Below are 15,834 nucleotides of genomic sequence, written 5' to 3' on the forward strand. Positions count from 1 at the left end.
TCTTCATATCTTGTGCCCATTTTTTAATTGGATTGTAAGTTCTTTATGTATTTTGGATACTAACCCTTTATCGTATATGCCATTTGCAAACATCTCCCATACTGTAGGTTGCCTTTTAGTTTTGTTGGTTATTTCCTTTGCTGTGCAGAAGCTTTTTATTTTGATGAAGTACCAATAGTTTATTTTGCTTTTATTTCCTTTGCCTCAGGAGACATACCTAGAAAGAAGTTGCTACAACCAATGTCAAATAGACTCTGTTCTCTTCTAGGATTTTTATGGTTTCAGGTCTTTAATCCATTTTGAATTTATTTTTATGTTTGGTGTAAGAAAGTGGTCCAGCTTCATTCTTTTGAATATTGCTGTCCAGTTTTCTCAACACCATTCGTTGAAGAGACTGTATTTTTCCCATTGGATATTCTTGCTTCCTTTGTAAAAAGATCAATTGACTATATAGTTGTGTGTTCATTTTGTGTTTTCTCTTTTGTTTCATTGATTTGTGTGTCTATTTTTTAAAGGATGTTTATTTATTTATTTATTCATGAGAGGCATAGAGAAAGAGAGGTAGAGACATAGGCAGAGGGAGAAGCAGGCTCCATGCAGGGAGCCTGACTTGGGGCTCGATCCCGGGACTCCAGGATCATGCCCTGAGCTGAAGGCAAGCACTTAACCACTGACCCACCCAGGCATCCTGATGTATGTCTATTTTTGTGCCAATACCATACTATCTTGATGACTACAGCTTTGTAATATAGCTTGATGTCCAGAATTGTTATGCCTCCAGCTTTGCTTTTCTTTTTCAAGATTGCTTGGCTATTCAAGATCTTTTGTGGTTCCATACAAATTTTAGAATTATTTGTTCTAGTTCTGGGAGAAATGCTGTTGGTATTTTGGTAGGTGTTGCATTAAATATTAAACTTATTCAATGAATTATTATTATTATTTTTTATTTATGATAGTCACAGAGAGAGAAGGGGGGGGAGCAGAGACACAGGCAGAGGGAGAAGCAGGCTCCATGCACCGGGAGCCTGACGTGGGATTCATTCCCGGGTCTCCAGGATCGCGCCCTGGGCCAAAGGCAGGCGCCAAACCACTGCGCCACCCAGGGATCCCTCAATGAATTATTAAACTGAAATATCAAGTTAAGTTTTAGATGTGTACTTTGTTTTCTTTATATAATTTTATTTATTTTTTAAAAGATTTATTTATTTATTCATGAGACACAGAGAGAGAGAGATAGAGAAAGAGAGAGAGAGAGGCAGAGACACAGGCAGAGGGAGAAGCAGGCTCCATGCTGAGAGCCCTACATGGGACTGGATCCCGGGTCTCCAGGATCACACCTTCGGGTGAAGGTGGCGCTAAACTGCTGAGCCACCGGGGTTGCCCTTTCTTTATATAATTTTAGTTTTCTGTTGCAATTCTCCATTCTTTTATCTAGTTATGTATTCTTTCCTTGTTTCCTTGAAAATATTAATCATAGTTATTTTGAAGTTCCTTTCTTTATTTCAAGTGTCTATATTATTTCTGAAACTTTTTCTCTGTTTCCTTTTTGTTTGTAGTCAAATTATTTTGCCTCTTTGCATAACCATCAGCTATCTATAATTATTCTAAGAGCTGTAAATCCTTTAAATTGTATGATCTACCAGAGTGTTTATTTACCCTTTTCTCTATGAGTGTGATATGGAGTGATGAGAAGGCTGATTGCCTTAATAAAATCAAAGATTATGCTAGGTCAAAGTTTGATTTTCAGTTTTGGTAGATTCAGTCAATCCTGTTTGCCTCTGTTTCAAGAACTTGACCCTCTTGGACTTTTATTAATTTTTTAATTTATTTTTTAATATTTTTAAATTCATTTATTCATGAGAGAGAGAAGCAGAAACATAGGCAGAGCAAGAAGCAGCCTCCCTATAGAGAGCTGATGTGGAACTTGATTCCAGGATCCCAGGATCACGGCCTGAGCCAAAGGCAGATGCTTAACCACTGGCCATGCAGGTGCCCTCCCCATCCTCCCACCCCCCACCCCTGCTTGGACTTTTAATTGAGGATATTAGGTCTTTGTCTTGTCAGCTCTGAAACATGGCCCCAGAAGTGCTCTTGGAGATTTCCAACTTAATTCTTTATTCCTTCAGCCTAATCCACTTGAAAATTCGGCAAATATCTCAAGTGGGAAACTGACCTTTCATTTTAGACCCTCAGTTTCCAATTTATCACTTTAGTACTAATTAAGTGGCTGAAATCCCTATCTTTTTTTTTTTTTTTTTTTACCTCCTTGCCCTCCAGCCCCATCTCAGTGTTCTGTTAAACCCAAGGTCTGAATTTTCAGCTTCTAGATGTAAGCAATATAGATGTGTCCTCTCCCATTCCCCAGGGTAAAAGTATCTGTGTTATCCTTAGATTTTATTCTCCATTCCTCCTAGGGATTTCATTTTTTGCCTCTATGTTTTTGATCTTTCTCTGTTCCTGTCTTTGTTTTTTAAGCCCTGCCAGACTTGGAGAACCTTCTGCTTTTCAGGTGATTTTGGTTAACCTTCTTAGCTTACCATTCAATTTCAGAATTCAGCAAATGTGTTATGGGACAAACCAACTGTGTGTTTGAGGTCCTTGAAATGTCAGATTTTGTCTCTCTAACCCCATGCTATTGACTATAAATTCAGGCAGGTTGGACGGACAATCATCTGCCAGTTCTAGGCTGCCCTCTGAACAGTTCTCACCTCCTTGGAAATGTATTTATTCGATCCTGTTCCCTCTGTAGCTTTCTGATACCTTTAATGATTTAAGATTTATATTTTATAATTTATATGATTTTTCTAGTTGTTGTCAGTAGGAATGCTGGCTGTGACCTGCTATATGCTATTCAGAATCAGAAGTTCCATATGTTATGTTTTGATAAGAGATTTAAGTGTGTGTTTCTGCTGAGTGATATATTTTAAAATTTGATAGAGAAAAATGATTAATTATTGTATGAATACTTTCTCATTGTATCTGTTACACATGTTTCTAGAATTTTTCTATGATCAGAGAAACTAAGGCCCCCTTTTAAACCATGGATTCTGTGATAGAAATAACAGCTGAACCAAACCAATAAAGGAGGGAAAAAATATAATTTGTGTTTTGGAACTGCTTGTGGACATATGGATGGCACTCTAGGTTTACCAGGAAGCTACATGTTTCATTTTGAGAACCGCTGTCCTGCACTATTTCTCTTTTTCTCATATGGCTTTTTCTGGTATGGTTTAAAACTGTCAAGCGGTTTTACTATTTAATGAAAATTGTAAATTGGTTTAGTGAAATTTTGTTGTGTTTTTATAATGAGTAGAAAATGAATATACATATGCATCTGAGTTTAGGAATAATTCATTTTATTGTAATTATCTATACTTAAATACAAAGTGCTTTTCAACAGTATATTTGATTATCTTACATGCAAAAAATCTTCAGTTATAAATGAAAAGAATTAAACCTTTAAACATTTTAGAATGGAATAAATATCTAAGCAACACATGCTTAAAAGTGCATTCTTATCAAAGAAAATAAAATTAGAGGTTGGAGAAATACCTTTAAATTATAATTCATATGAACTAATAGCTTAACCTTAGTTTTGAATGACTGTTACTTTTCCATCTTTTAAAAATATGGTTAAATATAAACACATGTGGGAAATGTTCTTTTGGCTTTTATCAAACTGACATTTAAGCAAATTTTTTTCAACCTTACTAAACATTTGTGGTAAAAGATTTCAAAGCTTTGACTCTTACAATTTGCCTATGGATTTGCCTCCTCCCCTGCATTATTCTATTAACATTTGGTCTTAATAAGTATAATCTGTTTAGAATTACTGATTTTTTTCATTTTATTATTTGTTTAGATGAGAAGTTTGGGAAAGAACTTCATCAAAATCCTACTTGGCAGTTACGAATGCTTTCTTAAGGAAATTAAATTTTTTGAGTTTTTCTATAAAGGTTTTATTTGTCTTATTTTACTTTCTCTGTGAACTATTCAAAATTGTTGATGTTTGTTTCTGTGCTATGATGATGTTAATACAATGTGAGATCTTTTTTATCTCCTGGTATATGCTGACTTCTTTTTTTCCCCCAAGAGTAGGGGAAAAAGAGGCTTTAGTTACTGTGGAAGTGGGAAGCAGTTACACTAGGTTAGAATTAAAGGTTGTAATGGGTGCTTTTGTGGACATTTTCCTGTTCATAATCTTACCACATCTTTTTTATAAGTTTTTTTCCGTATAAGAATGACGGGTGCTCAGTTATAGGGTCTAGTTGTGTTATCTTTCTCATTTTAAATAGTACTTGCTTTGTATCAGCTAGAAAAAAATTGCCCATTAAAACTTAAAGAGCTTTTTCTTTTTAATTTCTCCTCTCCCTTTTTCCTTTGTCATCATTCTCATTTTCTTTAATTTTTCTGGCTTCATAGACTGCATCTTCTGAATGTATCTTGACAATAATTAAGCTACAACAACTTTGAATTAAAAAGAAATTCATTCAGTTTTGTGCCATGAGATGTTTTATTCTAAATATTCTTATTTTTATCATATATGATTGTAATGTTTTCTTAATTATTGGCTGGGGCTCCTAGTCCTTAGTGTGCTGCTTAACAGTTGTGAGAAATCCATCAAATGTCAGTTAAGCTAGGCTTGGAGGGTAATGAATCTGAACTTCCTCATCCTTAACACAAAAGATAACAGGGGCGCCTGGGTGGCTCAGTTGGTTGAGCATCTGACTCTTGGTTTAGGCTCAGTTCATGATCTCAGGGTCTTGGGATCAACCCCTGTGTCAGGCTCTGACCTGAGCTTGGAGTCTACTTCAGATTTTCTCTTCCTCTCTTTTGGCACCTCTTACTCATGCTCATTCTCTCTCTCTTAAATATATAGATCTTTATTTTAAAATAAAGAGAAAAGGAAAAAAACAAGGGATACAAATAGAATCACACATAACCTGCACCTTTAGAATTGCTAGAAGATAGAATATACTAGAAATCAAATTTCATATAAGTAGAGGAAGAAACATCACATTCCGTTAGAGCTCTTCTGTACCTTTGGAGAGCAGGGCGTTGGTGGGCGTGCTTAAAAGCCTGTGAAAAAGAAGAGAAAGATGTGGAGAATGTAGTTCCAAAACAGACACAGTCACTCCTGAAAAAACAATGCCTAGCACAGATTCCAGACAGTCTCTCTTCCTATTGCACCATTCCCAATCTGTTCCGGTTAGATTTCTCTTTTTTTGCATTGTAAGGGTCTTGTCCCATATAGGACTGAACCATGTGCTGGACGTCAGAGCAAAGGATCTCAGTGTAGAAGAAGGGAGAGATGTGTAAAGGAAAAAGGATAAGGAGAGAAGACAATAGCTTTGAATTGAGTTGGATTAGAATTGAAGATAGCCATATAAACCCATAAAATTGCTTTCACAGATACAAGCTTCATCTTCTTAGGAAATTTTCACTGAGATGTTATAAATAATAAAAGTTCATTATATACAACCTATTCCAAAACAATCTGTAAAGACTATAGAACAATAGAGAAAAAGAGACAAATGTTCAAAATGTTAAAAAATTGATGAATCTTTATAAAAGGTGTACAGGTGTTCTCTGTGTTATTCTTGTAGTCCTTCCATGGTTTGAAATTATTCCTAAATCAAAAATTTAAAAAGCATGGGCACCTGGGTGGCTCAGCGGTTGAGTGTCTGCCTTTGGCTAAGGTCATGATCCCAGGGTCCTGGGATCAAGTTCCGCATCAGGCTACCTGCAGGGAGCCTGCTTCTCCCTCTGCCTATGTCTCTGCTTATCTCTCTCTTTGTCTCTCATGAATATATAAAAAAAAATTAAAAAGCAATTTACTAAAACTCTAAATTTGTATCTTAGAAAATTGGGGTGTTTCCATGAATCTTACTTGTCTCATAGTCTTGTTTTGAGTTTCAAGTGTGTTTCATGTGTATCTCTGTATATCTTTTGTAAGTAGGTAGGCAGACAGATATGCACATACATGCAGAGAGTCTTTTGGAATTGCCTTGTTTGTTTCTCTAGGGATTATATTCTTTTTTAAAAATTCCCTATAGATATACCATATCCAGAATATCAAATAAATGGAATCATATTATAGATAGCCCTTTTATGTCTGGCTTCTTTCACATAGCATAATACTTTGGAGATTTATTCATGTTCTTGAATGTATTGTTTGCTTTTATTGTTTAACTTTGCATGGATGTACCATAATTTGTTTATCCATTCACTACTAGATGGACATTTAGGTTGTTTCAAGTGTTTGGTGGTTATAAATAAGGCTGTTCCAAACAGTCATGTGGCTGAGTTGGATGGTAAGTGTATGTTTAATTTTCTAAGAAATTGCCAAATTGTTTTCTAAAGAGGCTGCATCATTTTTACTTCTATCAGCAATTTATGATAGTTTCAATTGCTCCACATCCTCATCAGCACTTAGTACTGCCAGTATTTTTTAAGCCATTCTAATAGATATATTTCCCTGTGCTTTTCAGCTGGACTTTCCCTAATGACTGATATTAAAATCTATGCTTACTTGCCATCTGTATCTTTTCTTTGGAAATGTTTCTGTTCATCATCTATTAATCTTTTGCCCAATTTTTACTGGATTTTTTTTTCTTTTGAGTTTTGAGAGTTTTCTTTTTATTTTTGGGATAGTATCTCTTTCTCTAAGTTAATATTTCATAGTAAATATTAAAATTCTATATAATAATCATACTTTTGAAATATTAGGTCAATCATATTTAGGTCAGAATTTATGGACAGTAATGGTACCCTTTTTTGCTAGATTCACTATGACCTGTTTAGAATGAATATAGGTTGTCAGACTTGTCAGGAATTAATGTTATGTAACATAAAAAAAAAATCATAGCTTGGTAATAAGTCACTGTTTTCAGGAATGTCAGAAAATAAAAAGTTTATACTTCTAAAATTTCCTATTAAATTTCCCACATTTATGTAAGTTTGCCATTTGTCTTGCCAGTTTACGATATTACCGGGTAATTTATTTAGGCTTAAAAAAAGAGGTTATTTGAAAGAAATTTCTTAACCTTTTAAAAACTGAATGAAGGTAAATTTTGAAACTTTCTTTGAATGTTTCAAATTGAACTGGAGTAATTTTATCCTTTGATTACATAAGTAGGGCTTTACTTTTTCATTTAGATTGTGTTTGGATCATAGTCTTTGGAGTCCTGGGATTGTTTTTCTTTGGTATAGTGAATATACATTGTTTCATTATTATCTTCCAACAAAGGTTATCCTCCTTACCCTTCATACCCCTGGTTTTCTTTACTCTTGTGTACTGTGTATTCTTTATTCGTGAATGCTAGATTTTCTAACAGAGTGGGTTTATCACATTATATATATTGTGTTAGACATTGTTTTTGTGCTGTTACTAATCTACCTCTTAAAACTCATTGAAACATCAATTACTGTCTGTTCCTCATTCTGAAGTTGAAACTGTTTGGAAACTTAGCAAACAATCAGTACACTTTAATGACAAGCAGCAAAGTCTAGCTGCTTTCTTTTCAGGATAGCATTAATTAATTCTGTTCCACTAAAATTTTCAGTTACTGACCTTCCCATAACTTATTCTCACATTGCACTTAGTACCATTACTGTTTTTGTAAAGGTGAATCTCTGTATTATACCATCATGCATTTATTTCTTTTAAAAGTTGTACCTTGATTTTAGTGCTTAAAGGGTCTTTTGGTCTAATGGACAGATTATGTTACTTTGCTTATGTTTAAGTTACTCATTTAGTTGCTGCCCACCTTCCCACAATTGGAAGCTGTGTGCTGCTGCTAGCAGCATGATTATGGTCATCAATATTATTTTCATTTTTACCAGAAGGCAGTGTTATCTTTTAGTAGACTTTAAATTTCCGTATTTGATCATTTCATTTGATACCTTTTCTTGTGTATAGTACCAGGCTGAGGTGATACTGTATCTCAAAAGATTTAATATTAAACCTAGCATCAGACGACTAGTGGTGGGATGCCTGGGTGGCTCAGTGGTTGAGCATCTGCTTTGGCTCAGGGCGTGATCCTGGGATCCTGGGATCGAGTCCCACATCAGGCTCCCTGCATGAAGCCTGCTTCTCCCTCTGCCTCTGCCTCTGCCTCTGTGTGTGTGTGTGTGTGTGTTTCTCATGAATAAATAAATAAAATCTTAAAAAAAAAAAAAAAGGTGACGAGTAGTGGTTAGTCATAGCTTTGCCTGCCAGATGTTAGTGTTTGAAAGCTTCTCCTCTTCCTTGCATTTTAGTTTTTTCTCAAAGAGCAAAACAGATACATAGATAGCTATCATATATTAATTGTCAGAAATTATCAATTGTTTATAAAGTATTTAATAACGTGATGTGAGAGTGAAAAGCATTGCTTAGAATTTAAATTCTCCTATTCATTATCAGAACAAGTATTAAAACTTCTTTAGGGGTATGTGCGTATTGCTTTTTGCTTTTTTTCCGTAAGGTTAGTTCACAAGAAATTCTGAATTACATTCCAGTGACATTAATTTATATTTAAATTTTTCTTTAATAAAAACACTGTCATTATAAAATGAATATAAGCACATGATTAAATTGTAGGAAATATAAAAAAGGAAAAAGGTTTATATAAAAAATACCATTGGCATGTTAATATATTTTCTTCTGGCCATTCTGTTAATAATTTCTAAAGAAAAATAATGAATGTGTTAAATACATCTCTGTTTTGATCATCTATCATTTTTCTTTTGATTTTTTCATTCGTTTATAGATATCTGAGCCTTAACCTTTCTTATGAGAATATTAAAATAACATTTCAAAATTGAATTAAATTATTAATACTAAAATATGTAAAATATCTTAAAATATTTTTAAAAATATATAAGTAAATATGACCATTTCTCATATTGCTTAACATCTTTATATTTAAAATTTTTTAGTTGTTCAGTTTTGCTTTTATATATTAAAGTTTTAAATACTTCTATATTCTATATATCAAATTTGTTTTTATTCTTTTTTGTTTCCATTATCTGGAAACTGTTGTCTAGAAGTTTGATAAGTACTGAATCCAGTTTTTCCTCTGGCATTTTATTTAAGTAACATTTCCTCGAAGTTTTTAAACATTATGAAAACTATATATTTTATTAATTTGGGTTTTGCAAATAGACTACTAGTAGGAAATGGATCAGCTACTGTTCTTTCACTGTCAGTCGTTTGACTGACATGTTTGATATGCCCATTCCATTCAAACAAAGAGATTTAACCAAAAGGAGAAAGTAGGAATGAATTGATCAAGTACTAATGTTGCCAGATTTTATTCCCTATAGAAAAAAATCACATAATGGAGGGGCACCTGGGTCCCTCAGTTAATTAAGAATCTGACTCTTGGGGGCACCTGGGTGGCTCAGTCATTGGGCATCTTCCTTCTGCTTGGTTGAGGACCCTGTAGTCCCAGGATTGAGTCTTGTGTTGGGCTCCCTGCTCAGTGGGGAGTCTGCTTCTCCCTCTCCCTCTGCACACTTCACCCCAGCTCATGTTCTGTCTTTTAAATCAATTAAAAAAAGAAAAAGAAAAGAATCTGATTCTTGATTTCGGCTCAGATCATGATTTCAGGGTTGAGTTCAAGTCCCCATCAGGCTCTGCATTGGGTGTGAAGCCTTCTTAAGATTCTCTCTCCCTCTCTCTCTCTGCCCCTCTCTTCCTCCTTCTCGTAAAAAAGATACATAATGGAAATATGTTAAAGTTTCTCATAACATGTAAAGCTATTAAATAGTTTTTCATCCCTAAGCAACTTAGGAAGTACTTAATTTTTCACACAGTTGCTTAGATTATTTACTTATCAAATTATACTCCTAGTGTCAAAGCTCACTGGTATTTTAGCCTGAATTTTTGGTTTCATTCATTAAAGATACTCAGACCTTCTTTCCTCAGCATTTTCCATTGGCTACATTGATAGTTTTGACCCAGACAAGGTAGACCATTCACAGTCAAACAAAATTTTGTATCAGCTAGAAAATTGTACAGAGAAAATCAGGATGTAACTTATGTGCCCATTGCCTGCAAGAGATAAACAAAACAAAATAAAACAACAAATTTTGCCTCATTAAAATCATTTCCCTAAATAGAAATGTTTCTTGGTTTGTCAATATGTAGAAATTCCCTTTGCTCAGTACAGTTTTTCTTCTTTCTTGTATTTCCATTCTCAACACCATCCACCTGCTCATCCAAACTGGAAATCTCAGAATTGTCATCTCTCTACCACATCTTCCACTTCCAGCTATTTATCACATGTTATGTCTTCAACCTCAGAATTGCTTCCTCACTTCAATAATTTCTCTCTAGTGCCTTAGCTCAACATCTGATCTTTGGTATGAACTATTTGAAAGGTGGCAATCTGCCTCCTTTTATTCTATATTGTCCTCCAAACAGTGCTGTCATCATTTTTAAAAACAAGTCTGCCTTTTACATTATTAGCAGGTTTTAGTAATTCCTGCCTGCCTACTGAATAATGTCTAAATTTATTAGCCTGGCAGAGAGAGTTACCTTTCTGTTGTCAGTTTTTACTACTTTGATTTTGGCCTATATTTTAGTCTGTGTTTAAATTGTTTCTCCGAATATGTCATGTTTTTGTTTTACCCTCAGTCTTGAATATTTTTTCTTCCTTATCTGTCAAACTCGGTTCAAATGTTAAATTTTCCCTGCCTTTTTCATTCAGGATCACTCACTTCTCTCTAAAAATCTCTATGCTTTTTATTCAGCTTTGTTCTATATGTATTTCTTTTTAGATAATTTTATGGAAAATTGTTATGTTCTTCCATTATAAAATGTAGATTAAAAAATGTGTTTGTTGCAAAGCAGTTTATATGCTTATTGCAAGGTCAAAATAAATGTGTACAAGATCCATAATTGCTCCAACTTTGGAAATAACCACTGTTAACACCTTGGTTGTACTTTTCCAGAACCTTTTTAATATATATATAAACAATATATTAATTAATATATATTAAGTATGTATTAGATAATTAGATAATTGTAATATACACATGTATATTGTAATTTTATTGGATTATATTGTGTGTTTTGGTAACAATTTAAAAAATTTAACTGTTTAGTAGAAATGCATATACACAGTAAAAATAAGGTGAAAAATTAAACACTTCTGAGACTTGTAGCTTTGGGATAGACCTACCCTGCCTTTCACCAGTCTTGGTTAGAATTTATTAGGTCAGGGGTGCCGGGTGGCTCAATGGTTGAGCACCTGCCTTTGGCCTTGGGCATGATCCTGGAGTTCCGGGATTGAGTCCTGCATCGGGCTCCCTGCATGGAGCCTGCTTCTTCCTCTGCTGTGTCTCTGCCCAACCTCCCCTGTCTTTCTCTCTCTCTTTCTCTCATGAATAAATAAAATCTTAAAAAAAATTTATTAGGTCACAATTTGGAATAAGACTGCCCACTTACACTATTACTACCCACTATGATCTGTGCATGTTATGGAGGTCCTCAGTTTCTGCACTAAGGCAAGAAAAAGAAAAAGAATTGTCATTGTTCACAAATGATGATTATGTGTGTATGGCAAAACAGGTCAATTATTGGAATTAATTAGAGATGTTAGCAACTTGGGTAGATAAAAATTGTTATATAAAGAATTATATTTCTGGGGCGGCTGTGTAGCACAGTTGGTTAAGCATCCACTCTTGGTTTCGGCTCAGGTCTGATCTCACGGTGGTGAGATTGAGCCCTTTGTTGGGCTCTGTGCTCACTGTGGAGTCGGCTTGGGTTTCTCTGTCCCTCTGCCCCACCACCTTGTGCACATATACTTGCTGGCTCTTTCTCAAATAAATAAATAAATATATAAATCTTAAAGAATTCTATTTCTAAATATCATCAACAAATACAAATTAGGCTTAAACAATATCACAGTTGTACTAAAACGTAGAAAATATGAAATAGTGACTAAGAAAAGATGTGCAAAATTTATGGCAAAAATTGTGAAACTGAGAAATATTAATGAACTAAATAAATATATTGTGATGTACACTATGATCAAGGATTAGATAGTTTACTCTTGGAAAGATTATTGCTTTCTCATATATATGAAAAAAAATTTTTAAGCAATCTTAGTCAAAATTTCTACAAATTGTGTTTGGAAATTGACATCTTAGTTGTATTGCCTTCTTTATGCTTTTTATATATTTTAATTTTTCTACTGATTGATTTTATGACTTTAAATAATGTACTTAAAATCTCTTTTGAAAAGTTGATTATTAACATTTGAGATACTTATGGACTCTAACTGAAGGCCAGAAAGTTAGTAAACATTTTCTTTCATCTCTCCCTTCTTCCATCTTCAGAATGTCAATGTTATATATAATGGTTTTACATTTTGTAAATGTCATTAAATGTTACATGCTTTATCTCAGCATAGATTCTAAAATTGAAAACCAAACAAAACCTTATTGCCAAATAACTAGTAACTAATATTTTCTGTATAGTAGCATGATTGGAAGAATTCATAGAATAGAAACTACATTCCTTTATTAAAGTTTTTGCTACTGAAAGGAGAATTTTGCATGTAATAAGATATAACGGGCCCTCTTTAAATTTCTTTTTGGATTCTTTTATTTACTTCCAAAGTCATACACAGTTCTCACCCTTCCTTTCTTCCTTCTTTCCTCCTTCCTTCCCTCCCCTTTTTTTTATTTTTTAACAACCCATGCTATCTTCTTTCTTATGTTTCTTTTTGGTTGTTACAACTCCAGCTTAGTAATTTTTCTCTTATAAATGCTAGGCAAAACAACACCTACATGTGAAGCTTATATTTTCCCATACGAGTTAGTAATCTGAGTGGATATTGAATTCTATTTGGAGAATCTTTTTTTTTCTTCTAGCATAGAATATAATGTTTTTTGTTTTTTTTTTTAAGTATCCTATATTCTTTAAGAAGTCTGGTGTATTCTGATGCTTACTCTTTTTCAGGTAATCTTTTATTTTTCATTCTAGAAGGTCTTAAAGTTTTCTCTTAATATGGAGAGTTCTGGAATTGAACAAGGTATTGTTCAAGTATAGATCTTAGTCCCCTCCCTAATAGAATTGCTTCATATTTGGACAAATCTGACAATTATATTTTTTTTATCTCTTTTGAAAACTTTTTCTAGTATTTCCTTCTTACTCTTCATTATCTCTAGTCTCCCCCTCATTCTTCTTGAATGGATCTTGGGCCACCTAATCTATTCTCTGTGCCTCTTAATTTTTCTTCCATATTTTTCATCTCATTTCCTACTGATTTTGGGGTATTTTCCTGGGTGTTTTCAGCTTTCTTACCTTCATCTTATTTTTTTATCCATGTCCATTTTTATTGCTCATATCATTGATTCATCTATTGATATTTATAAAAATATTTAAGTTTTGTTTTTCCAAATAAGGTTACATTCACTGATTCTAGGAGGACATATCTTTTTGGGGGTCACGACCTATTTGTAATTCAACCCATTATAAATATGATCCAAAATCTTTGGAAGAATTGGTTTTTGAAAGTGGTGGTACTTCTAACGAACCTTGTATTTGATCACTGTATGTTTACTTTACCCATTTACTCTCCTCCTCTAATCTCTAACATCACTCTTAACTGATATCTAGTTTAGAAAGTAAGTAGAAGAGAACTTCCCTTGAAGTGCTGCAACTAACCACCTCTGCACCTGTGGCTATATACTTTGTCTTCTTTACTGGTATTACATTAGTATTATTAGTGGTATACAAATACTGCTGTCAAAGTTCTGGGAGGTTTGCTAATTATGTTTCTTGGCATCTTAAGAGTTTTATAGATAGAATCACAAGGTGTTTGGAGGTATGGGAGTGGGTATAACTCCATGTTTCCTATCTCTAATGTAACCATATCTGTATTTGTCTTTTTTTTTTTTTTGAGGTTCTGTGAAATGTTTCATTTTAGTGAAAGGATCTACTTCTACACTTACAGTTTTTATTTTTTTTTATTTTTTTTTATTTTTTAAAGATTTTATTTATTTATTCATGATAGTCACACAGAGAGAGAGAGAGAGGCAGAGACACAGGCAGAGGGAGAAGCAGGCTCCATGCACCGGGAGCCCGATGTGGGATTCGATCCTGGGTCTCCAGGATCAGCCCCGGGCCAAAGGCAGGCGCCAAACCGCTGCGCCACCCAGGGATCCCAACACTTACAGTTTTTAAAGGTTTAAAAATACTTTTCAAGACTCAAACATTCCTTTAATATTATACTCCTATCCCAATCTCTTTCTTTTTTGACTGACCTGTATCACTTGCCGTCTACATCGCATATATTTTGTTATTTAATAATTTCTCATTTTCTCTATTTTCTCATGTGTATTCGTCCTTTTGTCCCTCCAAGGCTCCTTAGTCCTTTGAAATTAAAATTATATACTTATGCCCCTTGGATTTCTCCCACAGACTCTAACATGCTAGAGACATGATATGAGTATTGACTTGATATCCAGGTTAATAAATGCCATCTATTTTGAGATTTATTCAGTGTCTATAGCCCTTTGGCTGGGTATGTGTATTAGCAGGGGTGTTCATGGATCATCTATGAAAAGCTTCATGTGTAGTGAATGCATGTATTTTCCTGGAGAGAAGTTCTATGGGTTTTATCACATGTCAGAGTAGCAAAGCTTTAAATCACTTCTCTTTATTTTTATTTGGCAGATACAGAAATTATGTCGGCAAGCAGTTTGCCTAGAATTATACAACCCAGTGTAGTTTCCCAGTTTTTTAAACTATAAACTAATTGTCTTTATGATATCTAAAACTTTAAACTTATTAGAATATACACTTGTAAGAGTTCTAGAGATCAGCACTTAAAATGGGAAAATATGCATTGCTTATAATTTATAAATTTTTATTTTTACCTTTTTTAGTTTAATGGTTAATTATGGACAGTTTATATATTTTAAATTTTTATAATTGTACATTTGTGGAAAAAAATTCATAAGTATGGAAATTCAGCAAAGTTGTTTTTCATACATATTTCAATTCATTCAACATAATCATGTAACTCAAAATATTTTACTAATTGCGATTTAATTTACTTCTAATCAGAAAAATTAGATTGTGACAACTGAGAGATGCTAACTTTTTTCTACTGTGATTTCCTTGTAGGTTTGATGAACTTGTAAAAAAATTCAAAGTCGAATATCATGCTGGTGGCTCTACCCAGAATTCAATTAAAGTGGCACAGGTTGGTTAATTATTTTAAAAGTTATAAACAAATGGATTCAAAATGATTCTAGACTATATTTTATTGTTATAGAATGGTTTTTTTGGTTTTGAATAAGATTTTAGCAATCATTGCCCATCTAATTAACAAAATTATTTAAATTGTTCATTTGATTATTGGTGAGCTTGAACATCGTTTAATGTGTTTAATTATCAAATCTATTGTGTTTATTTTATAATTTTTCAGGTGTTAATGACTTATAGGAATTCTTTATATTTTATGGATATTATTCCCTTTATCTGTTGAAAGTATTTCTTATTTGTTTTTTGTACTTTAACTCTGATTAGTTAAATTTTAACTTTAACAAACTTTAACCCAGATTACTGTGCTGGAGTTCTTAGTTTTTATTTTTTTTAATTTTTATTTATTTAAAGGACATTCCTATAACAAGATACCACAGATTTTCTTGTGTCATATGCAGATATATAAGCATATCTTTTCTATACATATATACATACATAAACATGTTTTATGTATGTGTAAATTCATATCTCTGTATATATACCCATATCTTTATTTTCCAGGGGATAATTGAATAAATTTATTTTGATATATATTCTTCAAGTCAACAGCCTAAACTAATCTTGAA

The 15,834-nt window shown here is 33.3% G+C and overlaps 1 protein-coding gene across 12 annotated transcripts in view; it reads left to right on the forward strand.

The window, feature by feature from the left end:
• Nucleotides 1-15,834, forward strand: part of ADK (adenosine kinase) — a 505,936-nt gene that overhangs the window by 152,183 nt on the left and 337,919 nt on the right. For all 12 annotated transcript variants that reach the window (XM_077895077.1, XM_077895086.1, XM_077895079.1 and 9 more), the window contains one exon: nucleotides 15,128-15,206. In XM_077895077.1, the coding sequence (XP_077751203.1) occupies nucleotides 15,128-15,206 (79 nt within the window). The remainder of the gene's footprint in view (nucleotides 1-15,127; nucleotides 15,207-15,834) is intronic.

Source organism: Canis aureus, chromosome 4 (genome assembly GCF_053574225.1).
Source record: "Canis aureus isolate CA01 chromosome 4, VMU_Caureus_v.1.0, whole genome shotgun sequence".
NCBI lineage: Eukaryota > Metazoa > Chordata > Mammalia > Carnivora > Canidae > Canis > Canis aureus.